General features: G+C 40.8%; 1 protein-coding gene and 1 long non-coding RNA gene across 3 annotated transcripts in view; one reads left to right on the forward strand and one right to left on the reverse strand.

Annotated features, from left to right (window-relative positions):
- Positions 1-22,415, reverse strand: part of LOC138783425 (cytochrome c oxidase subunit 4 isoform 1, mitochondrial-like) — a 71,632-nt gene that overhangs the window by 43,622 nt on the left and 5,595 nt on the right. The window contains exons 1-2 of one of the 2 annotated variants that reach the window (XM_069958121.1): positions 18,225-18,327; positions 9,210-9,297 (exon numbers count right to left, since the gene is read on the reverse strand). In XM_069958121.1, the coding sequence (XP_069814222.1) occupies positions 9,210-9,297 (88 nt within the window). In that variant the 5' untranslated portion in view covers positions 18,225-18,327. Of the gene's footprint in view, positions 1-9,209; positions 9,298-18,224; positions 18,328-22,415 lie in introns of those variants that run through there. The other variant, XM_069958122.1, reaches the window with a different exon arrangement.
- LOC138783426 (uncharacterized) lies at positions 6,031-12,562 on the forward strand. The gene is made up of 4 exons (XR_011361684.1): positions 6,031-6,109; positions 6,957-7,070; positions 7,200-7,303; positions 12,453-12,562. It is a non-coding gene; the product is annotated as an uncharacterized lncRNA (long non-coding RNA).

The following is a 22,415-nucleotide window of genomic DNA, read 5'->3' on the forward strand; positions in this document are numbered from 1 at the left end:
CCAACAATACAATAAAAGGCGGGTGGGAGATTTTACCAGCCTAGCAAAATTCAAAAAGGTACACCTTCCCTCCCCGGCATCCCCTAAATACCCTAACTGGCCCCTCCTATCGCGCCCCTACCCCACCAATTAATCTTCCCTGACATCTAACAATAGCCCCCATCACCCCCCCCCCAAGACTGTTAACCCTTTCCCCAATAAACCTCATTTTATAGCCCAGTCATGCAGGCCTCCCTTAGGGATGTTACTTCTTAGTCATAGCTTATAGTTACTACTAAATTGCACTAAACATAGGTAAAATATGGAGCATGCATTAACCATAGTTAGATCAAATTATTTTAATATAATGAGAAACAAAGGGTACCTGGTCGATCTATTACCTGGCTTACATTTTTTTCCATGACGTATTACAAAACAGAACAAACCTAATGGCAGAACTGGTCGTCTGACAAGCTTCTTGCTCATATAGATGAGTAAAGAGAGGGAATAGAGAGAACTGTAATACAGAAGCGTGTGAGCACAGCATTTCTCTAAGCAGGGGTGGCTGCTTCTGAGCTGTGCAGTGAAGCTACCAAACAGCTAAGATGGTACAGTGCTGATAGGAGGGGGTTGTCCAAGCACCTGTAAGCCCCTCTAGAAGAAGTCCTGCACCTAGTGATGTTTAAAATTTGATTTGTAAATTACCTCTATTTAAATCTATAGGTCTTCCAATACTTATCATCTACTGTATGCCTCGCAGGATGTGGTGTTTTTTTCTTTCCAGTCTGACATAGTGTTCTCTGCTGCCACCTCTGTCCATGACTGTCCAAAGCAGGAGAGGTTTTCTATGACAGTGGACAGTTCCTGTCATGGACAGAGGTGGCAGCAGAGAACATTGTGTCAGACTGGACACTTCCTACAGGACATACAGCAGGTGATAAGTACTAGATTTGAGTATTTTTTTTTTCTTCAAATAGGTAAAATTTACAAAGCTGACAGCTGAATCCGATTATTTACTGCAGCCTATCCCTGGTGTCTAGTGGGGTAGATCGCCCCCCGGATCCACACATCTGGCTCGGGCCGGGGTCTGCGCCGTAACGGCGCTGATCCCGGCTCGGCACTCGATTGCTTCCGGCTGCAGCACCCGGAAGCAATCCAGTGCCTATCTCATTGATCTATGCTGTATAACTATACAGCATGGATCTCAATGAGAGATCAGTGTGCTTATACTAGAATTCCCCCAGGGGGGCTTCTAGTATAAGTGTAAAAGTAAAAAAAAAAGTGTTATTATTAATTTAAAAAAAACCTCCCCTAATAAAAGTTTGAATCACCCCCCTTTTCCCATTTTATAAATATAAATTAATAAATAAATAAACATGTTTGTTATCGCTGCATGTGTTATCGCCCGAACTATTAATTTATCACATTCATGATCTCGCACAGTAAACGGCGTAAGCGCCAAAAAAATCCCAAAGTGCTAAATTGCGCATTTTTGGTTGCATCAAATCCAGAAAAATTTTAATAAAAAGCGATCAAAAAGTCGCATATGCACAATCAAAGTACTGATAGAAAGTAAACATTATGGCACAAAAAATGACACCTGACACAGCCCCGTAGACCAAAGGATAAAAGCGATATAAGCCTGGGAATGGAGCGATTTTAAGGAACATATATTTGTTAACAATGGTTTGCATTTTTTACAGGCCATCAGATACAAGAAAAGTTATACATGTTAGATATCGTTGTAATCGTAACAACTTGAGGAATATATATAACATGTCATTTTTACCCCAGGGGATGCAGCGTAAAAACAAAAACCCTCCAAATAAAAGAAATGCGTTTTTTTTTTCTTTCAATTTCACCACACATTGAATTTTTTTCTGTTTTTGAGGAACATATATTTGTTAACAATGGTTTGCATTTTTTACAGGCCATCAGATACAAGAAAAGTTATACATGTTAGATATCGTTGTAATCGTAACAACTTGAGGAATATATATAACATGTCATTTTTACCCCAGGGGATGCAGCGTAAAAACAAAAACCCTCCAAATAAAAGAAATGCGTTTTTTTTTCTTTCAATTTCACCACACATTGAATTTTTTTCTGTTTTTGCAGTGAACTTTATGAAAAAAATCAGCCTGTCATTGCAAAGTACAATTAGTGACGCAAAAAATAAGGGCTCATGTGGGTTTCTAGGTGAAAATATGCAAGTGCTATGGCCTTTTAAGCACAAGGAGGAATAAAACGAAAATGCAAAAATTTAAATTGGCTGGGTCCTCTTAGGGCTAATTATAAACTAACTCTTACTTCAAGAGCATATAATCCTGTTATTTTTTTTTTTTTATGTAAAATGGATTATTTTATACTTGACCTTCATAACATGTAAGCCACTAAAGATAACTATCATGGGAAACCTTGAGTTTTTTGTACTTTACAGGCAGTAAACACTACAATCCACTGGAAATGGTTGTAAAAAAAAGGGTCAAAGCTCAATGTCAGTGTGACACAATACCACAAACCTAAATTAATATAATACATCTATATCATAAAAATCAAAGTCTGTCTGTCTGTCTGTCCTTCTGTCTGTCTGTCTGTCTGTCCTCTATAGACTTCCAAACACCTGAACCGTTTGACCCCAAATTTGGCACACAGATACATTGGGTACCCGGGAAGGTTATTGCGAAGGTCCCGTCCCCGCCAGATGTACAGGAGGGGAGGGGGAGGGGAAAGAGAGGCGCCCCATAGAGATGATTGGGAAAATCTCCTCACTGCAAACACAGGTGATATAATTAGCTGCAGCAGACACGGCAGTTGGAGCCTTAGCAACCAATTGGATTACTGCTTTCATTTTCACAGGGAGCAATGGTTGCTAGGGAAGCTGCCTCACAACATCCACAGTAATAACTGGTAGGCCCCCTACTCCATCTATACAGTGCATGTATATACAGGACCCCCTACTCCATCTATACAGTACATGTATACAGGACCCCCTACTCTATCTATACAGTACATGTATATACAGGACCCCCTACTCCATCTATACAGTACATGTATATACAGGACCCCCTACTCCATCTATACAGTACATGTATACAGGAACCCCCACCTCAATCTATACAGTACATGTATATACAGGGCTCCCTACTGCATCTATACAGTACATGTATATACAGGGCCCCCTACTGCATCTATACAGTACATGTATATACAGGGCACAACAGGTATACCAAACTGTGACTGGGTAACACTGCTACACCAGACCTGACCAATACTGCCATACTGTGCTGGATAACAGTGTCATACCAGACCTGACCAATACCGCCATACTGTGACTGGATAACACTGCCAGACCTGACCAATACCGCCATACTGTGACTGGATAACACCTCCATACCAGACCTGACCAATACCGCCATACTGTGACTGGATAACACTGCCACACCAGACCTGACCAATTCCGCCATACTGTGACTGGATAACACTGCCACACCAGACCTGACCAATACCGCCATACTGTGACTGGATAACACTGTCATACCAGACCTGACCAATACCGCCATACTGTGACTGGATAACACTGTCATATAAGACCTGACCAATACCGCCATACTGTGAATGGATAACACCGCCACACCAGACCTGACCAATACCGCTATACTGTGCTGGATAACACTGTCATACCAGACCTGACCAATACCGCCATACTGTGACTGGATAACATTGCCATACCAGACCGGACCAATACCGCCATACTGTGCTGGATAACACTGTCATACCAGACCTGACCAATACCGCCATACTGTGACTGAATAACACTGCCATACCAGACCTGACCAATACCGGCAAACTGTGACTGGGTAACACCGCCACACCAGTCCTGACCAATACCACCATACTGTGACTGGATAACACCATCATATCAGACCTGACCAATACTGCCATACTGTGACTGGATAACACCGCTATACCAAACCTGACCAATACCACCATACCGTGAGTGGATAACACCGCCACACCAGACCTGACCATTACCGCCATACTGTGACTGGATAACACCCCCATACCAGACATGACCAATACCGACACACTGTGACTGAATAACACTGCCATACGGGTAAATACAACCCTGCAGGTATACAGGACACTACAGGTATACAGGACCCCAAAACTATACACTACAAGTGCACGGGACCTCCACAAAACTATGTACTACAGGTATACAGGACCCCAAACTTTACACTACAAGTATACAGGACGCCAAAACTATATACTACAGGTATACAGGACCTCCACCAACTATATACTTCAGGTATACAGGACCTCCACCAACTATATACTACAGGTATACAGGACCCCAAACTATACACTACAGGTATACAGGACCCCAAAACTATACACTACAGGTATACAGGAACTCCACCAACTATATACTACAGGTATATAGGACCCCAAACTATACACTACAGGTATACAGGACCTCAAAACCATACACTACAGGTATACAGGACCTACACCAACTCTATAATACAGGTATACAGCACCTTCACCAACTCTATACTACAAGTATACAGGACCCCAAATATACTACAGGTATACAGGAACTCCACCAGCTATATACTACAGGTATATAGGACCCCAAACTATACACTACAGGTATACAGGACCTCCACCAACTCTATACTATAGTTATACAAGACCCTCAAACTATTTACTACAGGTATACAGGACCCCCGAACTATATACTACAGGTATGCAAGACCTCCACCAATTATACACTACAGGTATCCAGGACCCTCAAACTATAAACTACAGGTATACAAGACCTCCACCAACTATACATTACAGGTATACAGCACCAACTATATACTACAGGTATACAGGACCCCCGAACTATACAGTACAGGTATACAGGACCTTCACCAACTGTACACTGCAGGTATACAGGACCTCCCTCAACTATACACTATAGGTATACAGCCCCCCCAACTATGTACTACAGATATGCGAGACCCCTAAAAACTATACATTGTGGGTATACAGAACCCCTCTAACTATGCACTACAGGTATACACTAATTCCACTGATTAACTCAGATGAAACAATACCTTTAGCTTGGCCTCCTGGGCACCTTAGAACAAATCTAATTAACACATTGACACTTTATACCCGGGCAGCGCCGGGTACATTTTCTAGTTAATAATAAAAGATACAATGTGAAAACTTTAGGGGGAATGTAGTGGTACTTGGATTGAGAACGCTTTGCAAGTAACTTGGTTTAGGAGCACTCTGTACTGGGTTGGAAGTGGAGTGAGGGAGAGGCATGGCTGTATAGAAAAGTTTCTGTCTCTGTTCTCCTGCACAGCTCTGTGATTCTCACTTCCTGATTGGTCCATGCTGAGCACACCCCTTCCCCATTGCTGTCATGTGACCACACAGACCTCTGACAGCAGCCCTGCTTCTCTATTCTAGCCTGTTGTACTACACTACTGCATTATGGAGATCTGCAGTTCCATCCTGTATCTGCAAACTGCTGCTGTTTTTTCAGTTTTTTTCACTTACTATACATTATACTCCACATGCTGATACTATACTGTACAGTAACTTATATAATATGACATATTCAGCTGTTTCTAAATGTTTGTTTCATTTGTTTTACATGTTATTCAGAATAAAAATCTGTATTTTGGGGGGGGGGGGGGTGGAACCAATTGTCTGCATTTTAATGATTTCTTATGGGACAATTTGCTTTGGTTTAAGAGTGATTTGGATTACAAGCACGATCTCAGAACAAATTATGCTCGTAATCCAAGGCACCACTGTATAAGTAATATGTCTCTATATATCCATGGTGGTAGCTATGTAAGATTATGCATGCAATAAACTACATGCTAGCATGGCAGTTGGTGAATGATGCATGGCTGCAGACCTCTCTCTCTTTTTTTTTTTCTTTTTTTTTTTAATTTATTAAATCATTATTCGGCAAATTAAAATCAACTAACACAGAATATAATTTTTTTCAATTTTTTTTTTACATATTATCTATTTTCAGGCTTGATGCTGTCTTGAGACATGCTCCTCCCTTTCCGAGAGATATCTATACTAGTGAGGACTTTCAGTGAATCCAAGGGTTTGTGCAATATTGTACACAAATCATAAATTAAGGCTTCAGTGCTACTCAGAACAAACCATGCACTTTGACCTTCAACTTTTATGATTAGCACAGAGTACATAATTAAAACCTAGCCTCTATGGCTAGAAGCGAAACTAACGTTAAAAATGTTATGCAAGTTGTCCAATGGCCTGTCTGTGCCATCCTGCCGCAATGCCGTCCATGACATGACAGTGCATACATACAACGTCACTCCTCCACTACACCAGGACTGGGTTCTAGCACACAGAGGGACAGGTTTATCAAAGGGTGTAAAATAATACACTGCTGTAAATTGCCCACATCAACCAATCACAGCTCAGCTCTCAGCTCTGGTAACATGAAAGAGGAGCTGTGATTGGTTGCTGTGGGCAGTTTTTCCCAGTGTATATATTTTTCCCTTTAATAAATCTGGGTAAGAGTATTCTAAAAGAGGAGGCAATGTGAAATGGTCACGTGCCCCTCCATACGTGCCATATCATGAATGGGATCACTGCAGGATGACATTGATGGACCAGCAATCGAGCGGACTCATTGTCAGTAATGTAGTCACCAACCAATCATAACGGTTTAGCACTATGATGCCCTCTTTAATCATTCATATGTTTAAGAAAAACACATAAGGATTTGCTCTAGGTGATTCTGACAATTGTGTAGTAGATAATCCACTTCACAAAGGTTTTATTTTTCATTTATTTATTTATTTTTCATTCCGAAAGGGATTTCACTATGTCATTGCTCGTACTAATGTATGTGTACTATTTCTAAAATATTGCAGTGTATTATCTTTTTGCTATTCTCTTTTTATATCTAAAACCTATTGCAGGGAGTAATAGCAATAGAATCATGGCAGCCACAGAGACTCACATCGAGTGCCTCATAGAGATGCATACAAAAAGCAACAGAGCATGCAGCAGTCACCATGTTGCTTCTCTGGACTGTAAGTCATGTTGTGGAATGCACATTTTAAACAATTAACCTTTGGCTCATGGATACATCCATGAAAACCTTAGGCTCAAAGGAGTATTCCGCTTGGCTCAGAATTAACTTTTAAAATGTTGCTTTGCAGGCACAGTTCATACCAAACAGCCCAGTCTGTCTTGGAAGTGGAGGCGGGATTGTTCAACCGGGGTCCAAAGGTAACATAGGAGGACACCAGGGGAGCGCAGAGAGGTAAGAATCGGCTGTTTGTTATGATCTATGCCTTGGCAGCAACATATTAAAAGAAAAATCTGAAGGAATATTCTTATGATATTAAAAGAAATGTTATCACTGACGTTAATAAAACTGAAATAAGAGAAATCTAAAGGAAAAGTGCTTTCTAAACATTAAAGGGGAACTCCAGGTAGAGATTAAAAAATGAAACTTCTGCAGAAGCATATAGCATTACTTACCTGTCTATCCCAGTTTAGAAACTAACAGAAATCCCTTTGTTTGGGGGGGGGGGGGGGATTTGCTCTGTATTGTGTTTCTACACTTCCTGGTTTAGCATTTCCCAGAATGCAATGCTTTCCCTCAGCTGATCATCTCCCACCCATCACAATCAAAATGATTGCTGCACCTGCTTCTGGCCATTCAGAGATGGTGGATTACTCAGGAGATTGGAGGATCTAGCCAAGCCTCCTGGGACATCACGCCCTGCCCCCTGTCTGCATCATCAGCCTGTGCTCAGCAAACACACAATGTGAGACAGAGGCATGGAATATTTGTCTCCTAAGGTGGGAGAGCAGTGGGAGCAGGAGACAATGGGGGAGATTTATCAAAGGGTGTAAAATTTAGACCGGTGCAAACTGACCAAAGCAACCAATCACAGCTCCTCTTTCCTTTTACCAGAGCTGGAAGCTGAGCTGTGATTGGTTGCTGTGGCCAGTTTGCACCAGTCTAAATTTTACACCCTTTGATAAATCTCCCCCAATGTGAATTCGCACAGAGGTTATTTTTCTTCACTTCCTGGATTTCTATCAGCTAGCAATGTGGCAGAACCACACAGATAGGGTAATACATTATATGGACACATCTATATAACTTTTAATGCACTTTTAATAAAAAACAAGTTTTTCCTATCCAGAGTTCCCCTTTAAGGGGGAAATTTATTAAGGTGCCACCCTTGGCGTACAACAGGGAGAAGGCACAGATTCTTGCCTTCTCTCTGGCATAAACCAGCCATATCTCCTGCTCGCCTGAAGGAGTGCAAGGGGGGGGGGGGCACAGCAAACTAAGAAGGAGAAACTAAGAAGGTCTCCTCCTGTGCCTCATAAATTAAAGGGGTACTTCACCGGGGTCTGTTTTGGGATCTGGCCGAGGAGGAGGTGGCTGAGAGAAAAGTCGTCCACTCACCTCGCTCAATCCAGCGGCGGCTCCCGTATCACGGCGCTACGGTCCCCGGTTCCCAGACGCTTCCTGGTGTCTGACACGGGCTCGAGACGTGACGTCAGCCAGTCAGTGACAGAGGCGGGATCTGAGCGGACTTGAAACGGATCCCGCCTCTGTTACTGACAGACTGAGCGGACTTGAGACGTCACGTCTCGAGCCCGCGTCAGACACCAGGAAGCGGCGGGGAACCGGGGACTGGAGCGCCGTGATACGGGACCTGCCGCTGGATCCGGGGAGGTGAGTGGACATCTTTTCTCTCAGCCACCTCCTCCCCGGCCAGATCCCAAAATAGCCCCCCCACTGGAGTACCCCTTTAAGGCAAAAACCTACACAACGCCTGTGCCCGGCTCAGGGCCAGTTGGTTGTACTAAGAGGCGTGTGGAAAAGGGGAAAGGGCTTTATTTAAGACTGGCGTCCACATGCCCCTGTCTTGAAAAATGTCCCTTTAAATGTCGTATTGCTTGCAAAGGTCTTGCACTGATAAAATGACCGATTTTCATGTGAATAGTTAATGGTAACCTCAGCCATATATAGTAAATTCTAGTAGTATTGACCTGGGACTCTTTACTGTCAATTTAACAATGTCATTTATAATTTAAATGGCCATCTGTAAGGTTACATCAGTATGCAAGCTAGTGCATAATTTAGGACATCAATAATATGGATGGTAAAGATACAGTCACTGCCTACAAATACCTGTACTCACCATGTGCAGACAAATAACTGCTGGTAGAGATACTCCTCCATGTAATGGATTTTGACCCACGAAGGGCACGTGCAACAGTTGTTAACATCTATTGAGAAAAAGAATATAATGGAATGCCATTTAGTAAAGTATTGCTAAAAACAAAAATGTAAATAGAGATGTAGAATAATGGTAATTTGTGAATTTTCAGACAGATCTGTTGTCAGCACCAATCAATCCTGGGCAGATGCTTGAGCCTATATATATATAGTGTAAATTCTGAATATGCAAAAAAATACATACAAAGTGCAAAGAGGCAGGAGCAAAAATGAATAAATAACTCAATTATCACCCAAATTCCTGGTTCTTAGGAGAGGTTAATGTTGGGGTCCACTGAGCCCTCAACTGAGCTACCTGCGCCCTAGAGCATATACATACATCAGTACTGACCTACACATGAAACAGAAATGGCACACCCACTCTGGGACACTCCACATTTACCTGATACAGTTGCCAGAGTGTCACGCAACGTAAATTTTCTATTAATCACGGCTGTGCCGACTTGCAAAATTTACATTCTGCTGCAGTCTATGAAATCACAGCCGGAGTGTATACACATAGTATCCCATAGGATCCCTAGCGGCCACAACGAAAACTGACATGTCAGTTTTGTGCGGCCGCTATTCATTGAATAGCAGCTGCACAAGCCTGACAGGTCACACTGTGGAGAGTGTGTAATGGTAAATTGTGATGTGGGAGCACACGGATGTGCCTGCATCCCAATTCAATAGAAATTAAGTTTATCCTGGCCAGTACTGCGGTACCTGCCAGGATAAACTTTACTGACACCGGGCATTCTGTGATACGGTCGGGTCACAGAATGGCTGGTGTCATACGTTGTGTGAACGTGGCCTTAGAAAGTATAAACTCCTCTGTTGAGCTGCATAGAATTTATAGAAAATTTTTAAATATTTTTTTTTTTATCTTGTTCTGTCCTAGATGACATCAATATGACATTGTCACTAGACTAATTTAGGACCTGGATCTATGACCTCTGTGCTTTAAATTGTTACAGTGTAGGCAGATGTATCTAGTCAATACAGCACTGTCCTACAGTTTGTGAATGGTACAATGACAAGCCCATACTACCTGAATAACATCATTAATCCAGTCATTGTGCCTCTGCATGAACAACACAGGCCTAATATCATCTTCATGGATGACAAGCTCCAGATCATCAATGCCACATCATTAGGGAACGGCTGCTGGAGACTGGGGGACCTAAAACAAAGTAGCCTGCCCTTTCTCCAGACCTAAACCCCATAGAAAACCTATTGGATCAGCCCCGCCTATGTCTAGTCACAGCGCTCTGCCTGTCACCATGTTCCGCGGGAATGATTGACAGGCAGAGAGGTCTGTTACTAGTTACTGTCAATCATCCTGCCGAGCGCGCTGACAGGCAGAATGCTGTGACTAGATACGGGAAGGGAGACGCCTAGATGACTACTTCCCCGCCCGTGTCTGTCACGAGTCGGGGAAATAAAAGACATTTTTCCCCGGTATAAAGCTCCTGCAGCAGCCGCGGACGGTATGTGACCCAGCTGCTGCAGGAGCTTTATACATTCCCTTAGCCTGCAGCACAATGTAGGTAAAGGAATAATCATGGCCGTGTTGCAAATCGGCAACAACGGCCGTGATTAATAATTTACTTACGTTGTGTGAACATAGCCTACATGTTACAACGGATCAGAGCTGTTTTAGTGGCAAGATGAGGATCTTCCCAATGTTAGGCAGATGGTTTTATTGTGATGGGTGATTGGTGTTTATATAAAACATAAACCAAAACTCTACAGTAGTTCTAAAACTTGCTTAGCAGGAAAATGCTACGTGACTGTTACACCCTTCTTTTTTTTAAACTTTGTCACTATTTATTCCTATGAACATGCAAATACCTTGCATAATATATTAGGGAAAGGCTTTCAGGGGTTTTCTCACCACATGAATTTGTAAAATATTGTTTCCTTCTCTGATCGTGGGGTGCAAAGATTAGGAAGCCCACAACATAAAGGATGTAGTGCCTGATCCACCATTACTGATATGGTGTCAGTTCATGTAGTCGGCCCCAGACACAGACTGCTTATTTATTTTTACTTCATAGGATCTGATTAAAAGGGTTATCCCGGCTTAGAAAAAGCATAGCTACTTTCTTGCGAAACAGCGCCACCCCTGTCCTCAGCCACATTTTTCTAAGCCTGGACAACCCTTAAGTATGTTGTAGCCATTCTGGGTGAATTTTTGTTAGGACTTTAATTAAGGAAATGTTTTCCAAGTTCATGGACTTTTTATTCTCTAACACACACACACACACACACACACACACACACACACACACACACACACACACACATATTTGAGATTATTAATCAGCTACATAATACCTTTATTTCTATTGTTTTAGAATGACATTATAATGAAATGAGTAAAGCTAAACAATTTATTTTGTTGCAATAGTCATCTTTCCTTTACACCGAAAATACTTTCATTATATTTTTTTTCCTCATTATATCAGTAATAAAATGGTCTAAAACATTCATGAGTTATCCAATATGTCAAGAATTTGAATAATAATGATGAGCTATGTGACGGTGAAATAAGACATAGGTTTTTTTTTTAATAGGATAATTTATAAATCTGACAGACAAAAAACTTATCTATGCATTCGTATAAAACCAGAGATGCTGTAAGTCCCCTATTGATCTAATAAAAAAATGTAATTCTGCTGTGAGAATATTATGCTATATATTAACTTACCCTCTGGTCTTCTCTCGGTCTTCTTACAATCAGCGGCTGAGCAGGGACACTGCTTCAGCCCCTGATTGGCTGAAATGACACTTGTGGCTTGTTATCTCAGCCAATTAGCGGCTGCAGCAATGTCCTGGCTGCAGTCATTGATTTACTGTCTTCAGATTTGAAGAGCCAGGGCCCAGCACACTTGTAGCTCAGTGTGCCAGGCTCTGGTGAAGAAAGAAGACATCTTTCTCCCCCCAGCACTGCACCTATCCCAGCAAGGAAGGGGGACACTTAACCCCCTTCCTTGCTGTAATAGGTACATTGTGACATCAATGTGGTCCCCATGGGTTTGGCAGATTGCAAGCAGCATCGGCCAAGATGCTGCACACTGTAAAGATCAGAACTCCTGTCAAAATGATGAGTATTCAGCTCCTGGCCTTTTTTTGTGTGTATGTTTTCCGTTCTGTTTTTCAGATATCGGTATCCAGAGGATTGCATTGGAATTAATGGACTATGTCGATGTTTAGCATTGTTTTTTTATTTATAAATAGTCAACGAGGGGTGTGGTGGTGTTATTTTTGAATAAAAGACTTTTCTCTATTGTTTTTTGTTTTCTTTTTTTTATTACAGTAAGTAATGGACGGCATCCATTACTAAGTCGGGAATTAGGGGTACTGGGAAGAGCCAGGTACCAGTGGTACTGGAGCATCAAAATTGGCGCTCTTGGACTGGGCGGTAGCAGGCTGGTATAAGTAGACTGATACTACTAGGCTGCTGCTGTTTGGTTTTTAAACCTGGCTGGTTATTAAAATGGGGGAACCCTATGCGTTTTTTAAAATGAATAAATAATTTAGGAAAAAATGCATAGGGTTCCCCCTTTTTCCATAACCAGGTTTAACCAGGTTTAAAGACCAAACAGCAGAAGCCTAGTAGTACCAGGGTGGGTAGGGCCAATTTTGGGCCCTCCCCAGCCTAATAATACCTGCCTGCTACTGCCTCAGTCCATGAGCACCAATTTTGATGCTCCAGGACTACTGGTACTGGTGGTGGTTGAAAGAACCCCCTGCCTGGAACGGAGCACAGTGTGGCCCTCTGGTCCCTGTGGTGTTCTGCCCCCCATTGAAGTTTATGATCACCACTGTTTGCACAGCACTTTATTTTGTAACTATTTTGTGTAGAACTTTAATATCTGCAATTTGCTTGAAATTTGATAAAATTATGCTCTTTGTATAGCTGAAAGGGGTTATCCAGCGCTATAAAAACGTGGCCACTTTTCCCCCTACTGTTGTCTCCAGTTCAGGTGCGGTTTGCAATTAAGCTCCATTTACTTCAATGGAACTGAGTTTCAAAACCCCACCCTAACTGGAGAGAACAGTAGGGGGAAAGTGGCCATGTTTTTGTAGCGCTGGATAACCCCTTTAATTTTGTTCTATATGTCTGATATCATGTGATGCTCTTGCCTTATACCCTTGTGGGGGGTGGTATGGTGCATATCGAATCTAATAAGACTTAGATTCAGATGCAGGTGCAGATTTGTTGTGTGAGTTTTAATGTCCTAAGTTTAAAAAAAAAAAAGACATTCACAAATGAAGTAAAAAAAATGCCAGAAAAAAATGCAACTGCATGAAAAAAGCGCAATGCGTCGCATTGGCATTTTTTATGTCCTTTTTTGGCCGTAAAAAACGTCAAACACAACTGCTGTGTGAGGGCACCCTAAGAATGCTCCAGATTTATCACAGTAGCTTGAGCTATGTGATAAACGTGGTACATAATTTGGTACGTATTCAAACTGCTTAGTCCACCTATTGGTTGGTTAAGCAGAAACAACACAATTTAAAGCACAATGTTGCATTTTGAGTCATGTCCCTTTTGCTATAGCCATTTCCCTTACTATACAGCTGATGTGTAAAATATGTTATAAAAGGGCACAATTTTTTTTTATGCAAATTTTTTAAGAACTTTGGAAAATTTTCAATAGTAAATCTGTCCCATAGTGTAAACATATCAAATGTTTTATTGGTTCAGATATTGGAAATATTCAAAGGGCTATCTAATCAAGGCTAAACAAAGCTAACAGCCTATATACATATATCATGGTAACAACCTTTGGACTAGTTGTATTTATGTCAGTTCTTTATAGGGTGTGTAAAACATAATGTTTTACTATACTGCAGGCTTTGTTGTGCATTACTTGTGTTGATCATTAACTTCAGGTTAACATTCACAGAGCTGGCTTACGTTATATTTTTATTGCACGTTTAGTTGGAAAGATTGAATGACCTGCCACTTTTGTTGGCTGAGTGCACTAGCTCGCCAGAGAGATGAAAGGCAAGCAATATGTACACCTGTCTCTGTATTAGGAATAGCAGTCTACACCTTGTAGTCAGTGATGATAATCATAGCAGCCTGCTGTGTTTTGTGTCTGTGCAGATCCTCTTGAGAGCTACACTTAATGTTTAAAGAGAATTAGAATGTTTGACAAGAATTGACAATAAATTACAAGATAAATAGTGCAGTTATCAGAAGGGGCTTCGGAGAACTGTGGATGTTTTGCAGATGGACCAGTATATCAACCTGAATAACTGAATGCTTCCTTCACTGCAAAGCTAATGACATGGATTTATATGGTTTGAAGCACACCACTTGATCAGAGTGCTGGTCTATTGCTTGCTGTATACCATTGAATGAGAAGCGAGAGAACACCTGGATGCACACTTATACAATAAAATAGAAATCTCAATGAAAAGCCATTTTTTTTGAAGCCATGTAAAGAATAACTTTAAAAGATATAAAACATCTTGGAGGCATTTACTTATAGGCCACACAGATAGACTATGTTCACATAACGTCAAAAATAAAGAAAAGGTGGCCGTTTTTGATATTTAAAATAACGTCCGTTTTTTGCCGCAATTCAACTGACTGCAATGGCAATGCATTGAAGTCAATGGGAAGACGGACGTCCAATGCACTCATTGCATTGAATAACGGATGTTTTTACCACAGACGTCAAAATAATGAACATGATCATTATTTTCGGACGTCTTTTGCAAACAGTGGACGTTTTTTATTAGTTGTTCACACTTTTCTTTTTCTGTTTTCTTTTTTTTCACCGTTCTTTCTCCTTTTTTACTATTAAATTCAATAGATTTTTCAATTAAGCCGCATCCAAAGGCCAATTAGTAACCCCAAACTAGAATAATGTACCAACAGCCATCACTGTACTAAGGGAAGGCTAGACAGCTGAATAACGTCTGTTATTTTAGCCTCAAAATAACGGACGTGATTTTAAACGGAGCTCAAAAGACATTGTGTGAACATAGCCTTGCAGTGTATATTATGACTATACTTGGGAGTGTAAAATGATTTTAAAATTAGAAGTATCCTTTTTAAGATGCAAAGTCCTCCTACCTAAAGGATTCTGCAAGGTCAAACCCTTGTCGGCAACTAAGCAACGCTACTACTGGTAAAACAGAGCATGACAACATCCAAGTCAATAGATGACCTTGACATGTATTGTCTTAACTAGGTGACCTTATGCTTGTCCAGTTGTTCAACTGAACATGGCTCCTGGCTTAAATTAACAGATGGTGTGCTAAATTGAGATAATTATAAGGCACATGACCAGGGACAGCCTAAAAAACAACCTGCATGCTCCTTTTAATAAACATTTTTGATTAATAGTATTGGATAGAAGTAGGAGATAATGTTGCACTGTTTATGCTAATACCACATCTCAGATTGAGTCATAGCCATCAGGCCCACTTTCATGTTGTTCTTCTAGGACCCTCGCCATAATTCTTTGACAACCATTTGCGATTTATTGGTAGCTTAACCCTATAAAGATGGGGCCAAGTTTTGTTTTTTTACTTTAATTTTTTCCTCCTTGTGTTTTAAAGGCCATAGCGCTTGCATGTTTTCACCTACAGACCCACATGAGCCCTCCTTTTTGCAACACCAAATTTTAATGTTTACACCGTTTGCCCTGTGGTAAAACTGACATTATATATATGTTCCTCCAGGCAGTGCAATTACAATGATATATAACTTTTATTTTATTTAACGACTTTTAAAAAAATTTAAACTTTTTTTGTTAAAAACTAAATCTTCTTAAAATTGCTCTGTTACCATACATAGACCGCTTTTATCCTTTGGTCTATGGGGCTGTGTGAGGTGTCATTTTTTGCGCTATGATCTGTACTTACTTTGTGTACCTTGCTTGCATTTATGCAACTTTTTATCACATTTTATTACAATTGATCTGGATTTGATGTGAATAAAAATTTAGCAATTTTGTGCTTTGGAATTTTTCTGCGCTTATGCCATTTACCGTACGAGATCAGGAATGTGATAATTTATTAGTTCGGGCAATTACGCATGCAGCAGTACCATATTTTTTTTATTTATTTTTATTTATAAAATGGGAAAAGGGGGGTGATTCAGACTTTTATTAGGGGATGGGATTTTTTATTAATAAAATTTTTTTTTACTTTAAACACTAACTAGAAGTGCCCCTAGGGTTTTTTTTTAGTATAAAAATTAGTGATCTCTCATTAAGATCTATGCAGTACATATGTACATTAATGAGATCAGTAATCTATTGCTCTGGCCTGCTACAGCCAAGAACAATAGATTGCCAAGCCAGGATCAGTGCTATTATGCCGCAGAGCCCCAGCTCAGTAAGAAGCAGGGATCGCTCCCCCAAGATCACATCATGGGGGGGGAGGGGATTGGCGGTTCCGCTACACCACCAGGTATGGAGGAAAATCTGCTGCAAGAATGCAGGGCAAGTTGTGAAACAAACAAATCGAGAAAAAATAAAACTTTGTGCAGGAGATAAGGTCATTTAACTGAGGCCATATTCGGTTTAGCTTTTTTCACGATTAACTGCCCAGTCCTAACCTCAGGCGTCCTCCATATGAAGCAAAGATTCAGTTTGCCCCAGCCTTATACCCTAAAATCTGGCCAAGATACAGTATTTTGGTGGCCAACTCACTAGCATTCAGTGCCTGTGCATATGCTACGCTACACCTGTCATAGATGCATAAAGAAGATGCATGAAGATGCATATCACATACTTCAGATAAGTGATACAAGTAAAGTTCTGCATAGTAGTAAAACTACACACATATATAAGGGCTTGGTATGTCTGTAAATAACAGTACACATTTTGCCATATAAATGAAAAAATATCTGACGTCATACATAAAAACACTTTGACACACCATTGTCATTCTTCTTTGTTCTGAGTATGTTACCACAAATGCCTCAAGGCTTCTCATATTATACCACAAGTTTCGGAATGAGTGTAAATGCATTAAAAGCTATGCATGGGAGGTTCCCTTTGCCACTCAGTCTCATTAGTGATGTGCTCAGTGTCACGTAGCTTTACTTCCTCATCTTACCTAGGAACAGGCTTATCAATGTCAGTGGAGTCATATCTGGAAAGATTACAAGCACTCCGGTGCTGTGCAGCAGCCATTGCTCATTACTTGAGGCAGGCTTGTATTGTATTTCTGCCATTGGATGTTAATATATACGGACAGAAAGAGAGAATGAAAAAGGGGGCAATGGTACTTCCTTAAATATAGCTATAGGATGGGAAAACCTCAAGGCTAAAAGCTGCTAGGACATGGTACTCAGAAGAATGCATCAAGTATCTTATCCCAGCTCAGTGATTTAGTTGTATGCTAACTCCTAAAAGGCTAATAAAAGTAAAGTACACATTAGGATTTTTTCTATAAGAATTTTTTCTATACTGATAGATTCATTTACTTTGATATAGGGAAACAGACTGTGAGCCCGATTGGGGTCAGAAAATCATGCATATACTGTAGTCACAATATCTGGACGACACTATGTAATATATTAGCGCTAGATAAGCAGCAATAAACAAGCAACAGAAAATGTTATCTTTATATATTCATAACTGAAAATCTATGGCATGTCATGATGTAGGTGTGTGACCTTGTTCTACGGTCCACATGATAATATACATTTTTCTTTTTACATTTCATACTAACCCTGTTGAATATGCAGAGGGCTGTATTATGCCGCTAGTTATTACTTTGAACTATAATCTTATCTCACAGTCATTATCCAATGCAAGATATAGGATCAGAAAATATAAAAATGATGCATGATTTTCTTATGTGTAGTTAAAAAACCTGCTGCATAAAATTCCTGAAATGTAACTTATTCCATTGCTACCCTCAATTGTACTTTGTGAAAGAGAGAAGCTCAACTTACCTTTGTCTCCCTTTGTGTCAGCTTTTAAGAATGAACTTGTGATCAGCCACTTCTCAGATAGGCAGGTCCCTATATATATATATGCAGACGCTCAAACAGAAAGTGTAGCTGTTGGCTTACAGCCAAGCCAATCTCCGTAAAATAGGAAGTAAGTACTAGTAGAGGAGGATGACACAACTGGTCCAGGCTGATATATACATTTCTTGTTTGCATTATATTATTATTTTGGTTAAGAAACAGATTTAATACAGTTTAACGCTATGTTCCCACACAGTATTTTGGTCAATATTTTGCAACCAAAACCAGGAGTGGATTGAAAACACAGAGAGGCTCTGTTCACACACTGTGCAGGTAGCATAAGGTAGCAGGTAGCGTAAAAAATCAAGCAGCGATGAATCAAGCAGCGATGAATCAAGCGTACATATAAGTGCATATAAAGTACAATAAACATCCACAAGATTAGGCTATGTTCACACTGCGTAAACTTACGGTCGTAATTTTTCACGGCCGTGGATTTGCGTTTGCACATACGGTCGTATGTCCTATCGCACATCCGACCATAAGTGCTAGCCGTAAACATACGGCCGTTGTTTAATGTGGCTTCCTAGCATGATTTCAAGCGGACTGACACAGGTCGTTTACTTTAAATATAGCGCCCAGACGGAGAAACCACTCAGAATATATTTTATATCAAGATCAAGTTTACTTTGGCAGATATCAAATGTAAGTTCGCGTCCGCATTGAAGCTCACGGCCGTAGGTGCAGCATTTCCGGCCGCAAATAATGGTGTTGTTCATTTTCCACGGGACCGTATAAAATCCGACCGTAAGTTCGTACGTAGTGTGCACTTCCCGGCCGTAGTTCCATTGCATTACATTCAAATCAGTTAACCTCAAACTTACGTTCGTATTTTTGCGGTCGTAAATACGACCGTAAGTTTACGCAGTGTGAACATAGCCTTACACATAATTGACAGTTTTGGAGACAGCTGGGTACTGAGTTTTGTTCATGGGTCAGGGCAGCCACCAGCATGTAGCAATATGCTTTGATAATTGCTCTTATACATTGCTGTCTGCTCCATGTTTATTGCACTTCATATGCACTGATATATAATTCTGATTTATTGCTGCTTCATTTCTTATGCTACCTGCACTGTAATACTGGTTGTTTTCCAGGTATCACATATGGATTTTTTTGCCCCAAGTCCCTCTACTCTGTATGTTTCTTATGGGAACTGGTTTATTTGGGATTTGTTTTATATTATGAATTAATAAAAATATTATTTTATTCTGGTGTAGTTATGGTTATTATTATATATTTGGGGTTATATAGTTTAAATTTTGGATGAAGTGTGGATATATGGGCTAGCCTTTCATATTGGTTTCTCCCATATATACATATAGATACAAGCACATATATACACACAAGAACACATACATTCAGGCACATATATGCACACTGTACACTCAGACACAGAAAAACAACCCAAGGTATACAGTGGTGTATGGGTGCAGGTTCAGACAGAGGAAGACAGAGTCCCATGCGTTTCGTACAAAAAGATAACAATTTACTGTAGAACTTGGCAAATAAACAGTACATGCTCTGTAGACAGTACAATCTTGACACAGAATCAAGTGCTAACTTAGTGCTTAGAAGTAGGTGCTTGGAAAGAGTAAAGCTTTAGTAGAAGTAGTAGTGCTTTGTAGAGGTAGTGAGAAGAGGAGAGAAGTTTGCCAGTGTAGATCCTGTACTCTCACGGAACTGTAGTGTAGATAAGTAGTGAAATAATCCTCGTATTCATGTTTAGACCTATGTCTGACCACTTTCTGCCCTGTAGTTGCAAGCTACTCATCCTGCTCACGTAGTATAAGTCCCAGTTGTCGGTTATCTGGGTGTAGCAAGGTGCCCGAGTTTTCCCAGTTGACCTGCACTGCGCAGTAGGATACGTAGACCTTTTAAATACTGGTAGCTTTGTCCTACTGGGGTCAGCTCCTCTTGGTTCAGGAGTCTGTCCTGCACTTTTTTGTTTCTGGCATGGGCTAGAGTATTCCTTGGTGGCTGCTCTCCCCTACGGTAATTTAACACTGCATCATAGAAATAGTGGTTGTTTGTCTAGGAATCTTTATTTGCATCAGTCCTTGGTCCCTGTCAGGGGTCCTGGCAAAAGCCAGGCCTCGGCTTAACTTCTGCAGGAACGTGATTTGTTGTCTCCTCTCTCACTAGAAACTAGACTAGGACTAACTCATTTCTTCCACCTGTGTAACCTGAAAGGAGGATTGGACAGAAAAGAAAGAGCACCTCCTAGTGGTCAGTACATAACACATGGTGCAGAAACACTTAATTTATGACCTGCAAAAAGGATTTCAGCTGTGCAAAAAGGATTTCATATAAGGAATACTATTGTGGAAAAAAGATACTACATCCACCACTTAACCTGAGTGCGAACTTTAGGACAGGTGCACAAGATAAACACCAGTGGTGGGACACCACACCTGCAGAGGTTAAGCTAGGGCATGGCTGTGGCCAGGATCCCTGACAGGGACCAAAGACAGATGTTGAGAGATATTTCTTTCACTATTATCACTATGCTACCTTAAGGGGAGAGCAGCCACTTAGGAACACCCTAGCCAATGCCAGGAACCTCTCGAAAAAGTGCAGGGCAGAATCCAGAACCAAGAGGAGCTAAGTCTACTCTATTGTCAGCAACCAAGTTGTATCAAGATTTGCATTACTGATATTGAGTGTACTGGGGCTATTGGGGTTATAAACTGGCCATACAAAGCAGGTACCAACATCACACCTCTGCACTATTACAGTGCAGGTGTCACGACAAAAGAACAACAACAATACTGGCTGAGTAGCACACACACACACTGGATATACTGCTTACATAGACACGCTCTGAATACTGTCACATATACACATACAGACAAGCACATACACAGGCACTTAAAGTAAGCCCTCCTCTCCTCCCTTTGGGTATGTGCACACTGAGGAATGTGTTGTGCTCAATGGTATTTCCTTTCTGTTGTTCACACTGCAGAATTTCCAAGAAGAATTTTCTACTGCAGATCCACTTTCATGTCAATTCTTTGGGCGGATTATGCTAGAGGAATACTAAAGAAGTCAATGGGCGCTTAAATTCTGCTTGAATTCTGCTTAAATTCCGAATGCATTCCACTCAAATTCAGCTCCAGACGGGGAATTTCAAGCAGAAAACTTTCCTCTACAATTTCTCTACAATTCCTCAGTGTGTACATACCCTTTCTACAGAGACTGCTTCCGGGACAGCCTGTGGGCTTAGCTTCCTACCAGCAACTTGCTTCCTCTGTGTGTGAACAGGAGCCACAAGCTCACTGAAAATAGTTCCTGCACTCACAGGATCTGGCAGGTGGTGCCTCCTGCCTGCTGGGAGTGCAGCTGCACAGCTTGCACACCCCTAAGTCCATGCTCTTAGGACTTTTTCCTGTCCTGAGAGGAGAAGCTAGATGCTCTGCACGGATGCTGTCATAGGCTTAGGCAAAAAAAATTACCAGTGACCATAATTTAAGTTTTTGGTACCTCACATCCCGGAAAATTAACCCTTAGGGGACACAGCCAGTTTTCATTTTTGCGTTTTCGTTTTTCCCTCCTCGTGTATATAAGGCCATAGCGCCTGCATTTTTCCACCTAGAGACCCAAATGAGCCCTTATTTTTTGCACAACTAATTGTACTTTGCTATGGCAGATGTAATTTTTGCCTAAAATGTGCCGGGAAACCAGAAAAAAATTATATTTGTGGTGAAATTGAAAAAAAAAATGTTTGTTTTTTTTTAATGGGGGGGGGGGGGTTGTTTTCACTCCGTTCGCCCTGGGGTAAAACTGACTCATTATATATGTTCCTTAAGTTGTTACGATTACAACGATATATAACATGTATAACTTTTATTTGATTTGATGGCTTGTAAAAAATTAAAACCTTTTATCCTTTGGTCTATGGGTCTGTGTGAGGTGTCATTTTTTGCGCCATGATGTGATCTTTCTATCGGTACCTTGATTGCGCACATATGACTTTTTGATCGCTTTTTATTACAATTATTCTGGATTTGATGCGACCAAAAATGCGCAATTTTGCACTTTGGGATTTTTTTGTGCTGACGCCGTTTACCGTGTGAGATCAGGAATGTGATTAATTAATAGTTCGGGCGATTA

The sequence above is a fragment of the Dendropsophus ebraccatus genome, chromosome 2 (assembly GCF_027789765.1).
Source record: "Dendropsophus ebraccatus isolate aDenEbr1 chromosome 2, aDenEbr1.pat, whole genome shotgun sequence".
Lineage (NCBI taxonomy): Eukaryota > Metazoa > Chordata > Amphibia > Anura > Hylidae > Dendropsophus > Dendropsophus ebraccatus.